Below are 19200 nucleotides of genomic sequence, written 5' to 3'. Positions count from 1 at the left end.
GTGAGTGTGTTACAGGCTAAGACTGGGCTGGATGATTGTATACATTGTAGCCCAAAAAAATAGACAATTCATATCAATTTTTAATATGGACAGGGACATTAAGAGGCATTGTTGAATGTAGCAGGTGAGCAAGATCGTTTTGAGAGTTACTGACACAGAACAAGGAAGCAAAGTCAAGACAACTGATAGCGACAGGAATGAAAATGATCTCTAAGGCAAGAGGAGCACAATTGAGAAAGTAGAGTTAAAGTTTCTCCCATCAAGGAAAAAACCAAACAAATGGGCACATAAAAATGCAGTTGCAGTAGGGAGAAATTTTAATCAGTCTACCAAATTAATGGTAGCACTTTCATACTGGAGAACAGCAAATGCAATAGCTGTCATTAAGAAAGAAAGAAATAACAAGCAAGGGAGAAAGAGATATGTTATCTGACAAGACTGGTGTGCAAAACTTTAAAACAAGTTATAAAATAATTTGTTATTTCAACCACTAAAGACAAGGAAGGGAAAGCATGAAATGCAGCCTGGGTTCAATCAAAGGCAGACTGAATCGAGAAGGTATTGATTTACTTGAGGATGGAATTAATAAAACAGGGAGAAATGTGACTGTGCAAGTGCCAGTCCAGGTGTGTGGCTTCTAGTCAGAAGAAGCTGGACGGGCACCCTTTGGAGAAGGAGAATGATACCATGGTGCCACTGCTCATCACAGGAGGCATCGAGGTAATGTTGCAATGGAAATGGACACTGAAGGTTCACTGGGCAAGGTATTTCCAGAAGATGGAGGAATGGAATAATGGCCAATGTACAATTGTGGGTTACCCCTGTGCTATATAGATGAGTTCAAACTAGAAATGGTCCAGACAACAAGTAGAGGGCTTCTGTATAAAAGAAGTGTAGAAGAATATGGCTTGTTCAGCTTCAGAAAAACAAAAGCTGAGAGAAGACATAATTGTTATCTGAACTACATTAGAGTGGGAAAACAGCAAATTCAGTAAGTCATGTAAGCTAACAGAATAAACTGATACTAGATGAAACGGCTATAAAATAACCATGAGTAAATTTAGACCAGAAGTAGGAAGACTTCAGGCAATCACAGGGTGAGATTCTGGAACAGACTTCCCAAAAGAACAGGAAAGGGTTCATAGTTACAAAACTTCTTCAAAGCACTTCATTCCACCCTTGAGCACAGTGTCTGGGGGATGCAACTTATAAAAAACTGTGCAGCTTCCATCTGCCATCTTAAAAGTGATCATTTATACCAGTTGGTCTGGTGGGGGGCTGTCATATTGCTAGTTCCAGGTAAACCGGATTTCCTGGTTTTAGTACCAAAATGTAAAACCTTGCTGTGCTTTCTTCTGCCTGACTGAAGAAACCTGGTATTTCTTAAGAAGTCACTTCTGTAGATGAACTGCAATCTGGTTGACTTTTTTATCTTCTCTGTCATAGATGGGATTGAACTGTTATCTTTAATGTCTTGATTTTACCAGAGGGCACATTTTCTTATAACTCTCCTTTAAATCCTTTGCAATATTCTAATGTTTCAAAGAAATGGAAAGTTGGAGCAGACTCAGAAAATCAATAGTGAAACCACATGCAGAAATTACATCTTTCTGCTTCCTCTCAGTAGTCCTCATTCATGGATGAGTTGAGCACCTATATTCACTCTTTTTGCCATATTACAACACAGGCAGTTTATAACAATTAAGTCTTTCTATAGTCACCAAAATATTTGTCCTAGAATTTAGGTCTGGGAAGTGTTCTTTACTGGACTGTAGCCACCAGCATGTCAATGTGGCCTTTTCTCTTCATCTATAAAACCTCTTCTAAAGATTCACTTGGTTTTTCTGTATACAGAGGAACAAGCACCAGGATCTCGCTTTCTATGGTCTGAAATCAGATTGTGCTTCACACATCTAGCAGCTGTGCACAGTTCATATCAGTGAGATACTCGCCTCAGTCATCCTTTGGTATCAGCAGACCTTTTGGGGAGTACAGGGCATGCAAGCCCACATTGCTGGTCTTGAAGAGGCCAGTCCACTAACTCAAACTGCAGCTCTGAGCCCAGTGCTGCACCACCTTTTTGTAACCATTTGCAACCCTGCAATTTCCTCCAGACTTTGAATGTCCTTGGCTTTGCTCAAGTGGAATGAGAAATTTTTCTAAAAACTCCCCAACATTTAATACGGTGAGAAACCCACTCCCATTCCTACGCTGACATCAAGGTCGCCCCAAAACACCAGAAATAGCCTGAAACTGAGAAGCGGCACAGCCACCTCGTCACCATCCACATTGCGGCTCCCCTCTGTGCAGGGGAGGAAAGAAAGAGCGGGGGAGCTTCCCAGGAGTGGGGGCGATGCCTGATACCCGCCCAAGAAACTCTGAACTGGCAGCTGGCGTGGGCTGCCCTTCTCCAGCTGCTGCTGCTGCGGTTGTCCGCTGGCTTGGGATTCACATCTGCAAGCCCTTGCAGGGCATCATCGTACATGAAACACTCTTTCCCCTACTGCGGCTAGAAAAACAGACTGCCTTTTCCACTGACAGCCTGTGGTTTCTCATTCACAAAAAAAAAATTTTTCCTCACATCTAGGAGGCTCGATTGTAAATAGTTTTATCAAGTGACTAATTTACCGCGCCTGTGGTTTATCTCTGCGAACTTTCTTCATCACTTGGAAAGTGCTACCAGTTATTCCCTAATCGTTACACAGGAACAGAGAAAACATTTATACTGACATGGCAAAATTAATCTAGGGGATGTCAGTGGGTTCTTCACTCATGGTTAGGGACAATGAGTTGGACTGGCACAAATCACTTAATTCTTCCATGCAGGAGGGAGAAAACAGGAAATAATCGATGATGCTTTATTAAGAACAGGCACCGGCTACAGAGCTTCCCCTGCGATGATAAAACTACCATGGTGTATTCTGATGTTAACTACTGCTCATTTAATCTTTAGGAGAAACAAGCAAAGAAAAACCCTCTCTGCACCATTGCATCTTTAAGGAAGTTATTTCCTTCTCATCATCTCCGTCAAAAGCATGGCTGCACCATGAGTACCGAAACAAGTTAAACAAGCAGCACTGGGGGAAACTGGAAGGAAAAGCACCAATCAGTTAACGTTAAGAAGTGATGCATGCAAATAACCCAAAACTCTGTTATTATGTAAAGGTCTTTTTGAGGCCTTAAATGGAAGAAAAATATGATAATTTATTAAAAGGCTGTTTGAAAAGCAAAACCAATTCCACCCACACCTCAGTATCTTAGTACCTATAGTACCTATATACACACCTTAGTATCTATATATAACCTCATTCATAATCTCTGATTGAATTTAATTCTTTTCTCTGCAACTCCAGCTGCTGGAAGCTCCACTCCCTGCTGTCTTTAAATAGATTTTTTTAATTTACAAATACAGCAACCCGCTGAGGCTATGGCTGAGAGTCGAACACCACAGGTTCCTCTATTCACCCATCATCACTCTTCTTCCACACTCCTATGCCAGCTTCCTCTGGTTCCCCCTTGCTTTACACACTCTCTTTCATTAAGCCATATTAAACTTCGATTTTCTTAAGTTTTTATGTCTGACTACTCAAAAATCAGGGGATGTAATCAGATAGCTCTTATTACTTAAATATTGTAGCATGACATGTTCTTCCACTGTTTTGCCAGCTTTCTGAGCCAGAAAGATGGTTTCCCCCCTCCAGGAGGTGACACATCTCTGAAAAAGGGCATCATGACCTCAGGCCAGGAGGGGAGTCACTCTGGGGCCAGCCAGAGTCAATGGCCAAGGAGCAGGGAGGTCTGCATGACCCTTTTACAGTCTGCACAAGAAAAACCTCCCTGGCAGTGCCCATGCTGTAAGGCAAGGAGCAGGATCAAGAGCAGGAGCAGGCTGGTTTCCATCCCCAGGGCCTTGGACCAAAAGCCTCAGCATCACTTGCAAGGGACCCGCAATCTTCATCAGAAATAACTTACCAAAAGAGAAATGTCTGTGGCTCCTCATCTGTCTTAATTCTATTTCAAAATTCATTCTACTTTTTACTCTTGCAATACCTGGTGCTTGTCTGCAGTTTGTCATTCACCTTGCACAAACACTTTGTGGCCACACAGCTTCTCGCAGTTTTCCTTTCTACTATGGAAACAAAGTCCCTGGTCCTTCAAAAGCCCTTTTCAGAGAGGGACTGATATGGCCAGCAGTCACTATGGGACTGTATTTGATTTAGTTACATCTGGACACCAAGGTGGGCTTGGCAGGGTGAACAAGGGGGCTACTGAGTGAGTTGTGCATGGTTTGGTGATGGGAGAGCGTCTCTGCACAGTCCCACTGCTCACACTGTGGCTGGCTGCATCCAGCTCTGTAACACTTCATGCTGTGCAGAAATGATGCCATGGCCTTTCGAAGTTAGCCTTCTGTGGCTTCTACTGGAGATTTTCAAGATCCAACTGGATAAAACCCTGGGCAGCCTGGTCTGACCTCCTGGTGCCTTCTGCTTCAAGCAGGAGGCCAGACCAGAAGGCTTCCAGAGGCCCCTGCCAGGCTCATTTACCGTGTGGCCATGTGGCTTTATGGTTATTGCTGCCTTTCAGAGCTGCAACCCCATCCACAGGACTGGAAAAACTTTATCTGTAATGTTTTGCAGTTTAGCATTCAAACCTACTCCTGACATATGTCACCAGCACCTTTATTCCATGACAGTCGCCACCTTCACTCGATGGCATTACATTTCCATTACCTCCCTTTTCCCTCTGGCAATGCTCCTCATAGACCTACCGACTGCCTTTACATTTCCGATTTTCTCTTCCACAGGAGCCAACAGAACAGGAATGCCAAGTGAAAACTGAATTAAGGTAAGAACCATTCTCCACACGTGTTCATGAAGAGTGAGTCTCCCACAGCTCAGCAGGTCCTGTCAGTTTTGAGGAGCCGGTAACCCCATGGCAGTCATTTACAATATGAAGCAGCTTGGCTGGAGATGGGGGAAGCTGCAGGGTGAGCACAGCACAGCTGTGCGAGCATCACTGTAACCTTTCTGTTCCCGTAACAACACTGCCTGCCCAGGCACCCTTTCTCTTCACATCCCTCTCCCATCAAACACCCCACCGTGGCCGAGGGGGAAGATGACTTGAGCAGTACCAGGGCTCGTTGGCTACAGGAGGCTATTTTGGGAAGCATCTTATTAATAACTAGACCAAAAGTTCATGCGTTTCACCTTTGGCCACATGTCTTCGTAGCACAAAGGCTGCTAGTGCAATCTTTAGAAACTGGTGTAAGTTGTGGTCATGAAGAAACTGACCAAACGACCAAATCCATCACAAGTTACATCGTTGCCCAAATCCCGTTCTTGTTCCCATATTTCAGGAAAAATTATATTCCTTCTAATGCTCTCTGAGGGAAACTACCCCAGTGTTTGCTAAGGACTATGTCATAACACCACCTGAGGGCTCCAGCTGAGATCTGCAGTTTGCTATAGATGGTTCTGGTTACAGCAGAAATTACATATTAAGGGACCGTTTGCTCTGAAGATTTTGCATTTCAGAGAAAAAAGCACTTCAGGGAAAACCGAGAAAATGATACATAGACTTGTCTGTGATGGAAATTGTTGTCTTTGCTGACTGTTGCTGTATTTTTTACATAATGCCAAAACTGCATATGCAGCTGTCACTTTCCACTAGATCAGTGTTTTTCAAGAAGTTGTGAGCTAGTGACAATTTTAATACACAGCCACATATTTTTCTTTCTTCCTTTTGCAGTGACAGTCACAAAATACTGTTTTTTCCATGTAACAAGAGTCACTTCTCTAAAGACCAAAACACTGATAAGACAAGCCATGCTAAGCAATGGTGACAAGAATTAATGCCACACGGGGATTAACTGCCTTCTGAGGATTTCTGTACACAAAGAAAAGATAAATTAACTTAGGCAAATAATTGATAGAAAATTTTTCCATTTGCCAAGGGAGAACAGTACCTTGATGAAACAACTTGCCTACAGTCACATAGGGAAGTCTAGAAAAACTAGGGAGTGAATTCATATCTGATTTACAACCCTAGCCTTTGGCTATATGCCCATCTTTCTTCTCCTGCATTTTTAATTTCAATACTAATTTTGTGGCAACTGAATTTTAAAAAACGTTTCCAATGCAGCTGCACATCTATCTCAGCTTTCTATCCAAGGAAACTACTTACAGAACATGCTGCAACTGAAGAGTCAAAAGTAAACCGAGTCCAACATGAGTCTCGTTTTCTAAGGGTGACACCTAGAGTCTGATCTGAAAAATTCAAAAGCTTTGTTTTACCCGTCCAGTTTTAAAAGCTTTTGTCCATACTTATTACTTTGAATTGTCAGTTAGATACATGTAATACTAATTACTTTGCTATGCTTCTGTGAAGATGTAACACAATACTTGTTGCTAAGTGGCCTCAATATAACATGTGTCACATTGCAGCACTTCTCTGTTAAACACTGACTTTTATTTTGCAGCTGCCGTATATTGCCTTTCATTCAGGAGTGTTTGATTGGTTTGAGAATGAGATTTACATTACTGCATGAAAGGATGAGCCATGCCCAGAGGTGTTACTGCTTTCATTTTATAACTAAGGCAACTAAGAGTCTGCAAAGTGTTCTAAGCCATATACAAAATGAGGGCAAGAACCCCAAGTCCTGAGTTTTTGTACAGTAAGATAATTTGATTTTCCTGTCAGATGGATGAAGGCAGTGGAGCTTAGCCCTTCCCCACCACTTTGCTGCAGGGCATCACACTGACCACCGGGGAAGAACATGATACTTGCATGTTGATTAATAATTAAACAAACTGCTTAAATCTAGCTGGAATCTGAAAATTAGTTATCTGAATCATTCAGGCCCCTTTCAAAGCTCATCTGTCTCTTTGTGTGTCACCTGTGTACCTCTACACCCCTTTGAAAAACAGGTGGCAGTGTTCATTTTTGTGAAATTACTTTTAGCCACAGAGCTCGTATCCACCTTTGCACCTTAGCATAGCAGAAAACACAAATAATCCACACGCCATCATTGTAGACCACTTCTGATATTTTTCATTTTCAACACCGAGCATTCATAATGGGAGAAAAAGAAAAAAAATATCTCACTGACTGGATCTGGTAGCTCAGCAAAATTTCTACAAGAAAAATCTTTGGCAACCTGAATCACATGAAATCATTGCCCATGGATCCTCCAGTTAAGCATGGAAGTTTTTCTGTTTACAGGGTCACTGGCTCCCTTCTGCAGTAAAGAAGCAGCAGACCCTCCTGCTCCTGTAACAATGGGGGCCCCTGCACTGAGTCCCCAGATCTTGGTTACTGGTCCCTGCCAGCAGTGAGGACCAGACGGTGACATCTGATGAAGGCTGGTGAGGCCATGCCCATCGTCAGTTTTCTATTCCATACACCAGATTTTGGACAGAAACCATTAAAGCAGAAAGCAAACCTAGATCTCACAATCAAATGGATGAGCTGTGTGAACAAATCCATGAACAAGGACACCACATTAAATGAAAATTAAATTACATGCTCGGAAAAGACCATGATGTTAAATGTACCACTTTCGCCACTATCCCTCTAATTAACCATTTTGGTTCTATTTGAAAAAAATGTATTTTGAATTGCAGCCCTCTTGTATTAGTTAGACATTTGCCCTGACCATGCAAGCTGATGTTGAATGTTGACTTCACAGGATGGTGGGACTTCAACACAGTTGTTTGTCTGCAGGGCGAACATTTGAAACTACAGAGTTATGCTCTTAGGGATGAGCTAATGGACACACTCTCAGCCGGTTACCCCTCCTTTCCTTGGGTCCCCCTGCTGCCCAGCTCACCCTGGAATGAGCATTGCACCCCAGGAAACCTTCAGGCTCCTGCTCCAGCCAGGTTCAGCCAGGATGGGTCCTGCCCTTTCAGGTGGGGCGGGGGCTGTGTCAGCCCTGATCTGTTTCTGCAGCCTCCAGTTCATTAAAGCACTGGGCCAGCTTTCCCTGCTTCTTCTTCCTGAATGTGCTATTTTGGCAACAACCTGCTTCATGAAATCTAAAAGAGAGAGTTCAGACTGTGGTTTGGTCTCATTAGCTTCCTAGGTGTCATCTTACTAAGTCATCTTACTTACATCTCCTAATGTAAGGAGACCATTCCAAAACAGCCAAAAAAAGGAAATTCAGTAAGATCTAAATAATTTGAAGGTGATTCGTCAGAGCCAGGAATGTTATGTTCAGACTTCATTTGTTTTATAATATAGTTTGTTTAAATAAAGCACAGTTGCCTGGTAAGGTACTGCAACAAAACCTGGTGCATTGTATACTGTGACTACTTCTACTAATAAAATAGCAAATAATGAAATAATATAACATAACACTACTAATAAAATAGAGGATTAAATCCATGTCTCATTGCTAAATGTGCAAGGCATTCAGCTGGAGCTGGTATTCCTCTGGCATAAGGGATATAAAGCAGCTTTCTTGCCCTCGCCTGCACCTTTTATATATTACTCCCTATTTGTTCTGGATTAGCAGGTCCCTGTCAAATTTAAAATCACTATGTAGGATGGCACATTAGGTTTGCAGTCTCCCAGAGTAAGAAAGTGTATGCATAAGAGCACTTTTTGTCAGGCATATCTGTTATCCTTCACAAAGAACTGGTTTAAATTTGTAGTGCTAAAGTATTAGGAATAGTTTTAGCATATGATACAGTCCTCACCAGTTGAGTCCTTTGTGTTATTTTGTTGTTATTATGGTTTTTTGAAAATTGCTTACTGACTAGTTTTATAGGACAGTTTTCTACTGAATTTATCTTACAAAATATTCTTACTCTTCTCTTTTACTCCTACCATGGTCACCTAGGCAGTCTGTTTCCAAGCTCTGTCCTTTCATGTCAGTGGCTGAGGAAGCTGGAGATCAAAGATGATGTGAAAATGATACAGGTCAAAAAAATATGAACTCTGCATAGGGAAGCTTTCAGTCACCATCTGACTAGTTATGTGAGAAGTAACATTGGTTTATCATATCATGTATATCATGTTTATCATGTATCATATTTCCTTTTGTCTGCATAATTGATTTCCCATTTTCAGAAGAGTAACAAGAAATGGAATTTACCTGAGAATTGTCCATGGCAGATAGTGTTGGATTTTTTCCTCCTTTTAGAGTTCTTCGAGTCAGCCCTTCTTTTTACAAAACCTGTGGGACATACATCATCAGGTGAAATCATGGTAAGAGAAGAAAATGCTCAGCAAACAGAAACCACCACATATGAACATTTCTTTACATATTAGAATAAAACATCTCCATGTTTATCCTAATATGTTAACAGGCATGCCTAGCAATCTCCTCTGAACGGGGATGTTCAATATGTGATGACTAAAGTCAACACAGGAATATCAAGTGGCCCCTGGAAAAGATGTGTACCGGTGCCATGGCACTGACTGCTGAACTCCAGAATACACTGGGCACACAAAGTGCACACTGTCGTTGCTGTCCTGGTACCACAGTCAGTGGTATTTCCCAAGAGCATCCACCATTGTGGAAATGATACGTTATCAGAATCCATCTTAATTTAACAGAATTTAACAGAGAACAGAATAATGTCCTATATTTCAACATGTAACTAATACAGTTCCTCAATGTTAATTGCTAGAATACAAAGCTAGAAAGTCAATGATATGGCAGGTCACTGTTTGTGCTGAAAGCTCATGTCTTTATTCCCCTCTTCTTCACATTAAACATAAGTATAAAGGAATTGCCTTGTGTTCTTATTGAAGATAAGCCTATGCGTTTGTCTCAGAGCATTTGTTATATAAAGTGTATTGTCATCAGAAGCCACTGTCACTGAGATCTGCTGAATGCCTTGGCAGGTTCCCAAAATGATGGCATCCTTCCTTTTTTTTAATGAAGTAAAGGGTACTAACGAGTAACTTCCACACTGCAATTTACTGCATTGCAATGCTTTTCTTTGGCTTCTGCCACAACTGACCAGTGGGAATGCGGTGTGTTGCAAAGCTATGGAAGAAGCTGGGAGAAAAAGCCAGCCACACTCCAAGTTTCTGAGGCATCAGTAATGACAGGTCACACACAGTTTGCAGGCAGGGAGAGGTGAGGTGGGGTTGTAAGGAGCTGCTGGAGTAGGGGCTAGCATGTAGCTCTGATCACAACAGAAGCATGTCATAAGCTGGATTCACTCACAGCTTCATGCTTTCTCCTTCTGAGGATGCTGGGTGGTGATTTGCAGGTTTAAGGAAAAGATGATGATTTTCTCTCTCCTCAGCACTCACCAGCCACTAACAACTCACCTGGATGAAGATCAACAGCCTGCTAACAGCAGTGGTGTCTCCTTCAATGACTTCAGGAGTGGGAGCAGCGAGGCTGCCTCCTACTGCTCTGGCTACCACCTGCATGGGGATCCCAGAGAGTTTCTGAGTGCTCCCTGAAGGAATAAAAATGAAGGTGCACTGACTATAACCTGTTCAGAGAGCATATGTAGTTGCACCCTGGAATCAAAAGATTCCCATCAATCAAAGACCAACCATTGCCCCTGGGCTGCAGAAGGTCACAGTGAAGAGGAGGAACTGGCTCAGGTTCTTCGTGTCAGCACCATCAATGTATTCAATGCCCTTGACATACCAGCACTGAGATCTGAAATTTTGCAGAACCTCACCCCTGTGGAAGTGCAAACATACAGATTGGGAATATTTTCATCACCTAGATGGTTTCTTCTGGTAAATATTTAAAAATGTGAGAAAACTAGAAATTCATCTTTATTCTCTACTATATGAAAGATACTTTGGAAACCACTACCACTATTTAAGTAACAACTTCCCATAAACCTCTCCCAAACCATTTTTGCAATCCTAGTTCAAAATAATCCATTCATTGTGTTTTCTGTGTCGTGTGATCTCCTGTAGAGCATATGACACCTGAAGGTCATGCATGAGTCACAGACCAAAGTTTTGACATGAATTGGAGTATATTTATTAGGGATCAATTATTACCTTAAATTAATAATACTGATAAAAAATATATAATTAATTTTCTTATTTATATGTAGAATGGCTTGCGTATACTGCTATATAGTTATAACAAAAAAACCCCATAGTATCGCTTAGAAGAGGGATTTTCAAAAGTGGCTCTTGATGCTTTGAATTGTAATCCCATAGGGTGGTGCAAGGCATGGCTAGCTCACGCCCATGGCAATGGGGCATTGTGAGTGATCCACATCGCAGCAGATTTCAAGTTACGCTCATGCTACATGTCCGGGGGCTGCCTGTGAGGCAGGTGGCAGGTCAGCAGGACGAGAGGTCCATCAGCATGCTGTAAGTGCTCCAGAGGCTGCCCTCACACTGCAGGACAGGCGTAGCTGCTATGCCAGGCCAACCGTGAAAGCTCTTGAAAATCCCTCTTGATGCTGCTGTATCACAGAGGCTCTCCTTCAGCTGGTCAGGGTTACTGCCAGTCCTGCTACATGTCCCGTACTCAGCTGATTTTCAGGCCTTTTGGGTAAGGGTCTGCTCTTAGCAGGGAAGTGGCGTGCTGTCTGTCGCTTCCTCGTTCTTCATACAATGGTCTGTATGTAGGCTTGAATCCAGGGAAGGAGAATATCCAGCTCATGGATGGCCTTGTAGATTCCCTTCTCTCCAAGCTGTGAAGAAGATAAAGGCATTAGAAAAGCAACCACCCGCAGCCCCTGAACAGTGCAGCTGCAGCTGAGAGCCAGCGCCTCCTGTTCTTACCTTAAGAAACGTTTTCTTTAATTTTTTGATCGCAGAAGTTAACCTTGTGGATGGAGCACATGGAAGCTGAAGGGATGAAAAACCGAAAGAGCTTGTTGCAGCAAAGGTGCTGATGTAAAGGCATAGTGACGACGATGAGTCCAACCCACAGTGTGGCACCGTAGGACTACCGGTAAAATGTGTGAACTCGGCATGGCTTTGGCATCTCCTGCTACTACAAATGTGTTATTTCACCTGTGTGCTTCCTGGCAAGCTGAGTTCACAGCACAAAAAATTGTATATCTATACATACAGATAAGAAGACCACTAAGTCTTTTTAAACATTTTCTATTTATCTCAGTGATCTTTACATCAGTTTCAGTTACAGCTTGTGCACAGTGCATACTAGCTCTAAGATTCAAGGCCCTTTCACTCCCAGCCTTCGGAGAAGGCGATGCCAAGGGCCAAAGGCCTTTACAAAGTACTGAGGCCATTTTGCACATTGTTGAAAATGCTTCAAATCTGTTTATAAAGTTAATTTATTCTTCCCCTATTTTCCTGCCCATTCCTCCACTGTCTGGCTAATTGTAGACTAATCCTGCACCCTTTTGTCAAGCTACATTTTCCAGTAAGATCACTGGGACTTTTGCAAGACCCTACCCAGCCCCCGGCCATCCCACCCACACTACCCAGCAGTGTCAAGCTCTGGCATCCCTCTGCCCGCACTGTGATGCCAGAGATGCAGGGCTGCAGTATCACTGCCAGATTTGAACAGAAGGAATCTGGGTTTAGGAAGGAAAGAATCCATCAGCCCATCCCACAGGACCCGAAGGCTGCAGCCCGGGCTGAACCCAGCCAGCAGGGCCACGGCTGCCAGCAGTGGGAGCACTGGGGACACCCCGCCATGCCTGGGGCCTCTCCTCACCACCTGGCTGTGAGGGACCGGTGCTGGCTGGCCAAAACTGTGCTGGGGTGGGTTTTTTGGGGGGTGATGCCTGGCTGAGCTCTTGGAGCAACTAGGCTTGCTGATTGCCCGGGTCTCCAGGCTTTCCAAGGGGAAGAATCATTCTTTCAGGAAAAAAAGGGAAAAATCTGATCTTCTCCAGTGTACAAACAATGACAATGTGTTTGCAAAGGAAAAAGGCAAAGGCCCTCAACTCATATGAAAAGGGGTGACTCCACTGGAAAGGTTGGTTAGTCCTTTCTTCCTCCCACAGAGTAAGAAGGAGCAGAAACATTTTCAAGTTGTGCTTCTTGAAGTCACGTCACAGGATGGAAGTGTAAATAAAAGCAACTCTAATTTGTAAACCTTTAAAAGCTTTCTAACTAGGGCAGTTCTTTCTGACTTGGGGCTTTTTTGTTTTTTAAGGTCAGCTTGAATGATGCAGATTTCCACAGAAATCATTCGGTAGCAGCACTGACCTTAAATTACTATGCTGGCTTGAGTGGTAGTACACATTGCAAACTCTGTCCTTTCTGCATAAACAAGCAAACAAATGAGCAAGCAAACGGTCTTGTTCATTGTGAGCGGCACTGCAATCTCTGCTTGAGGTCTGCAAGCTCTACTGATGATGACAGAGCAATGATTAAAAGTCCTGCAGTGAGTATATTGCTTTTCTGCACTCCACTCAAATACAAGAAAACTTCCATAGTCTACGAATGTAAGAGCACGGGTCTGACCTCAGAAACAACATCATACTGTCCTCAGCAATGTTGCCAACTAGGGCACGTGAACAAGTTAATAGGTCAGTGATGCTGCAGGTGGATGCTCCCAGTATCCAAGGAAAAATGTCTGCTCCCTTTACTGTGCAGTCATACTCTAAATGAAAGAGCCTGCTTTCACTGCAGAAAAGGGATTTAGAGATTTTAGAGCTTAAGTGTTTTTGAAAAACAGGGCTCAGGCTCCTAAAAGGTTTTAAAATATTAATGTTCCCTTGTTTGGACAAAACCAAGAACCAGTAGGGTGAGAATCATTAATAATGTAGTACAAAGTCTTTGAAAGCAGTTTGGAGACAAATATTGTTAGGATTTTTAAATAGCACACATGCTTCTAGCTGGCTGAATTAGAGCCTGAATTTATGAAAGAATATAGAGTGGGTATGTATATAAAGGTATCACTGTTTCCCTCAATTGTATAAAGAACTTTATCCTTGAAAGGTAACAAATTCATTGCAGAAGTATGTGGCCACGGTGAAAATCCCTTCTGATAAACACCTTGTAACTCAACCAGGTCATAAAAACTAAAGAGCTTATGTAGATGGATGAATTAGTTTTATAATTTATTGAGGAATAACATGATGGAGAAATCTCAAACTTGGAATTAGCAAAGGATCCATTACTTTCATTCTGTTCACAGTTCCTATTATTCTTTCATATGGCTTTGTATTTTTGGCTTTGAATTAATACAAATACTTTAAAAATGTTAGTTTCCAGAAATGAAACATCTCGTAGAAAATCATGACAAGCCATCATTTCTTAAAGAACTATTTTTTTTCTAATACCAGAGGAAGTCTTTTCTCTCCTACCAGTATTTTTTAAGATCCAGAAAAGTAAATTGTTGTGTTTAGACTTGTGTTTAATATCAGCATTAATTATGAAAAAGAATGCAGGAGCTCTGAGAAACCTGCAACATTTTGTCTCCATACAGCACAGAAGCCAATGTATTACTAAGTTATATAGCCATCTCTAGTCACGATGGTATTTCAAAATAACTGATATTCTGAATTCAGTCGCAGTTGACAATCTGATCTCCTCGGTGTGTACAGGCACTTATATAGGGTGTAATTGCTTTTCCAGACAAGAATGAAATCTCTGTAAAGTATATTATAGCATACAATATCTGGAATTTTGACAAACACAGGTAACCACAGCAGTGTGCTGAATGCTGGGAATAATGACTGTAAATCGTGGCTGTTTAGCATGGTTTTAAATGCAGAACCTGAAAGCTGGTGCAGTTTCCTCCCATTGAGATTTGAATCTTTTTACAGCATGCAAATATTCCAGTTGTGTTCTGAGCTATAACTCTGCAAGGAGATCTCTGAAGCTGCTTATTTTTGCATTGCAAATATTTGCGTACATGTAGAACCAATGTCCTTTTCTTTCATGCTACCACACAATTCAGATTAGACAAAGTTTTAATTGGTTAACATTTGATTGACTTCTCATCCTGCCACCACTTTTTAAAATTACTATGGACATTTATCTGGATATGCATGGCTATGTTTCACCCTAAGTCATGCTCCACTTTTTGGGACACTGTGACTTGTGAGGACTGCAGGTTTAGGGGAGAAAAAAAAATAGCCATAGGACAACATAAGGCACGCCCTGTTGTTATTCATCTGCCCTTAAAAACAGGTAAGAGAAATGACCCACAAGTGACAGTGTCATCGTAGCATCATAGTGTCTTTGTATGCATCTTGCATGAGCAGAAGTGTGCTTTAACTGCTGTCCTGTTGTTATTTATAGGGTGGGATGCTGACATGCCACTGGCAAAAGCGCCTCTTCCCTGGGACACCTGGATCCACTCTAGGGACATTCTGCCAGTGGGCAGCATCACTCCCTGACAACTTGCTCTGACTGCAGGCACAGCTGGCACATGGAAACTGCTCCAATGTGCTTCACAACTGCAGTCCCCACTTACTCATGAGACACCACCAGCCCTTTCAAAATTCAGTATGGAGGAACAGAGGTGACATGTGAGTAAAGGTTGCGCATGTCCAGTGGGTATGCTGTTGAAGAAGGAAAGCATAACCAGTGTTATATGGCAGAAACTTGAGGAGCCACATTTCTCCCTGTGATTACCCTGCTTCTTTGCAGCTTTGGTGCTGAGAGGGCAGCACAAGGCAACATCAGCAGCAGGGAAGTGGTTTGTCTCCATGGTGTCCCCACCACCTTGCCCACACCCCCTGGGCTCACTCTGGGAAGAAACGAGTGGTGTTAAACTTCTCTGGCCCCAGTGAGGAAGCCCTCAGGAAGCTGGGTCCTCTGTGGTGTGGGGCACGCAATAACTGAATCACCCTCTCTTTCTATCTGCTGAAAAACTGTGACGGAGCCCTTTCCTAACCTTTCGGCTGAACAAAGTTAGTTTGGCTCTCAGGAATATACTTACACAGGCGTTCATGTTTGCTTGCAGGACCTGGAAGGCGTTAATAACATACAACTTGTCACTTCCTACTCCAAGATGACTGAAAACATTTTTCATATAGAAGGAGAGGAGCTGATCTCGAACACTGCAGTTTGTCTGGAAACAAAGCAGGTAAAGAGTTGCCAAATGAAAATCTCACAAGTCAACTTTAGCCTAAAACTTCATCCTCATAAAAATATGGGTCTTTAGAAAGCATACAATTAATAAAAACATTTTCATGAGGTTTGCTATCCCATTGGATTGCTTCCTTTTTTTTTAAGCAACTCAACGTGTGTCTGTGGTTGCTGGAGGAAAGGCAGGAGGATGTTGTGCTGGCAGCCAAAGGACTATGGGTAAAAGCAAACATGAATAGAAGTGACACCAACAAATCTATTGAACACTCAAAGAAGAAATGGAAGATACACTGAGGAGTTAAGCCAGACCATCTTGCCCAAACGGCAGGAGTCATTGTGGGTGTCATTGTTCCATTCCTCCACATCAGTGTCCCATACCATTCAAGATGCTGTAGGGTATCCTAGCGACCCCCAGCTGCTGCTCCAGAAGAGACCAGTCATCCTGTATACCCTGTGTCCTATCTGCCTGGCCTGTGGGATCTCTTGGATACCCAAAGGTATTTCAAACAGCTATTTTTAGGCAATGGAGCCAAGTATCAGGTGTGAAATACCCACCAGCAGGGTAATGCAACTGCAGATTAAGCCACCCAAATGCAAGTGTTGTTGTGTAGGTCCCACAGGCAGGCAGGGAGCCTTCACTCCCAAGGTAATCAATGGGGGAATTCAAAGGCCAGTGGGTCTCTGTTTAAGGATAAACTGACTCAGTTGGCCCTGCTGACTAGATCTCTGTGTTAAGGAAGCTAAAATACCTCACACACTTTGACTCACTTAAAAATGTGCACCCCAAGTTTAGTGTCTCGCTGCCATGCTGAATCACACACTGGGGACCTCTGATTTTCCTTTTCCAGTGCATCTGCAAATGTCAAAGCCCAGAGCAGCTCCTTGGGTGTCCCAGCTGCTCTGCAGCATCCCTGGGCTCTCAGTAGTACCACACACACTCAGCAGAAGGTGCCTAAGCTGGCGGGACAGTGGCTGTGGCCCTGACCCTTATGTGAATGGACTTGTACCTGAAAGTGTTGCTGGGGAGGGTCGCATATAGCCAGGTGCTCGCAGGAGGAGCAAATCCTACCAAGAACACACTCCCCCTGACACGGCAAACACCATCACACCAACCCCCCTGGCAAAGCAACACTGCAACCACCTAGAGAGAAGTCCCTCCAGCCAGGCTTTCTGAATCCACCTTTCTCCCCATACCACACCCAACTCTCCCCTCATGTCCCAGGGGAATATCCCTTTCTATGGGGCAGAGGTAACACTCTTCCTCTAAGTGGAGGACTTCATTAAATGTATGGCTTTCATAAATACAACGTCCTTCCTAATTAAATACAAGTGATTTTTGTGTTGGCTGTCATTCCTTTAGATCATGCACTCCTACCTCTACTGACAAAAGGAAAGTTGAAGTAATAAAATGGAAAAACAGTAGTATAAATCTTACCATAAACAGCATTTTTGTTGTCTTTTTAAGCAGCCTTGTGTTCTTGATGAGATCCTTCTGCAAAATACAATGTTCTAGTATTAATTAACCTAAGCAGAGGAAAGGAGACAGAGTCTTAAGTCTGGTTTGTACAAAACTTAATAGTAATAATAATAATCAGCACCTGTATTCAGATGTAGGATGAGAACTCAGCAAATCTGTGTTCCAATCCCAGCCTAGCTACAAACTTCTTTCATGGCAAACTCCTCGGCAAACTCATCTCACCTCTCTGCATCTTCTTTTTTCCTGTCTTTACAAAAGGAGTAGCGGCATTACCTTGCCTCTCAGGACTGTAGAGATCATTTGGCTTATTAAAGTTTCCAGGTGCTCAGTAACGAAGCCAGTAAAGAAGCATCTATAAATAAAATAAACTTTTCAACCAGTGGGATCCACTTACAGGAACAGATGATTTTAAACTAGTTGCCTTGGTATACAGGTTCTCCGTCACTTGGGAGAGGAGTCCTTTTCGGCAGGTATACTTTCCCGTAGGTGACTTTTTGCCTTCCACAGTGAAAAGACAAAGCAGAACTAAAAAACGCCCGGATCTGAAAATAGAATATGCTTTCATCTTCGCTCCCAAATCTTCGTGCCTCTACAGTCACAGCAGCATATGTGATACAGCAAGACTGGTTAGATGACAGAGGTTAACCTAATTTTGTTAACCCTCAAAGCAGCTTCTGCACTGAGATGCTCACACAGATAACCTATTGCTCGTGTGCTTGCTGATCAGTATTGTTGCTATGCTTTTTTATACATCTTGCTCCACTTTCAACAGATTTGACCACAATCATCTGTGACGTTTTTCTAAATGGTATCTCCATATTTACTGGTAGCAGGGTCAAGGTTTCCAAGAAAGAAGAACTTCCCTCTCATATGAGAAGTCTTCTTTCATTTAAGTGGTGGTCAAGCCAGGAAAGAGTAGTTGAGCTGGTTAGTTTGGTTTCATAACAAAGTATACCAAATGTGTGAATTTTTTTTTATTATTATTTTCCCACAAAACCTTATGGCAGCACTTTTCTGAAAGGTAATGGCCCAGAAAGGAAAAAATCTTTGCTAATTTACTCTTAGAAGCATTAGAAAATCCATTATCTATAAGGAAGTTGGACTGTGCTGCCTTTAAAACTTCACTGTCCAGTCTTTCAGAAGTGTACAGGAGTAAAGAAGCTAGCAGCAAAGCAGCTTGCTGCCTATTTTAATCTCTGTAATTAGTCTTTTTCCAGGGCAGGATTTGCCCCAATAGAAGCAGCAGGTAGTTTAGCATGAAAGGGAGGGCTCCAGGGAGGGCTCTGTTCAAGGTCCAGAGCATGCTTGGCTATGAAGTTGCCTTAAGAGTTCACCGAGAGCCACAGGCACTGGGAAATAATATGCAAAGTTCTAACGTACCCACCACAGAGATGTTTAAAGCAAAACCAAAGAGTCAGATGGCCACTCTTCTACAGAGGTGCTCAAACAGAGATTGGGCGATCTGTGGCTCTGGCCTGCTTCTGAGATAGCCAAATGCTGAGGGTTTCTCAGGTACCACTCCAGACATGCAAGGAACACAAGAATAGCCTTGGAAATCCTGAAGTGACAGAAGCACTGAGATGCTGTTAAGCCAAGGATGGGTGTAAGCCAAATGTCAAAGTCCCTAGAACTGTCTGAGGTGTGTGAGAAGAGGGAGAAAGCAGGTTTTGGTCTAGCACAGCAAGACTTCAGCCTACTGCAATACCATTTTTGTTGGAAGTAAAAGCAAGCTCTTGAAATGTTCACCCAGGACAGAGGGTTTT

The 19200-nt window shown here is 42.7% G+C and overlaps 1 protein-coding gene across 1 annotated transcript; it reads right to left on the bottom strand.

The window, feature by feature from the left end:
- Positions 1-11019: 11019 nt before the first annotated feature.
- Positions 11020-18017, bottom strand: IL26 (interleukin 26). The gene is made up of 5 exons (XM_056341618.1): positions 17832-18017; positions 17396-17452; positions 15812-15943; positions 11725-11790; positions 11020-11633 (listed from the first exon to the last, which is right to left on the bottom strand). Exons 1-5 carry the CDS (start codon positions 18000-18002, stop codon positions 11547-11549), a joined length of 513 nt encoding a protein of 170 aa, XP_056197593.1. The 5' UTR covers positions 18003-18017; the 3' UTR covers positions 11020-11546.
- Positions 18018-19200: the final 1183 nt, after the last annotated feature.

The sequence above is a fragment of the Falco biarmicus genome, chromosome 5 (genome assembly GCF_023638135.1).
Source record: "Falco biarmicus isolate bFalBia1 chromosome 5, bFalBia1.pri, whole genome shotgun sequence".
NCBI classification, from domain to species: Eukaryota; Metazoa; Chordata; class Aves; order Falconiformes; family Falconidae; genus Falco; species Falco biarmicus.
This window is presented reverse-complemented; position numbering and strand designations above follow the sequence as displayed.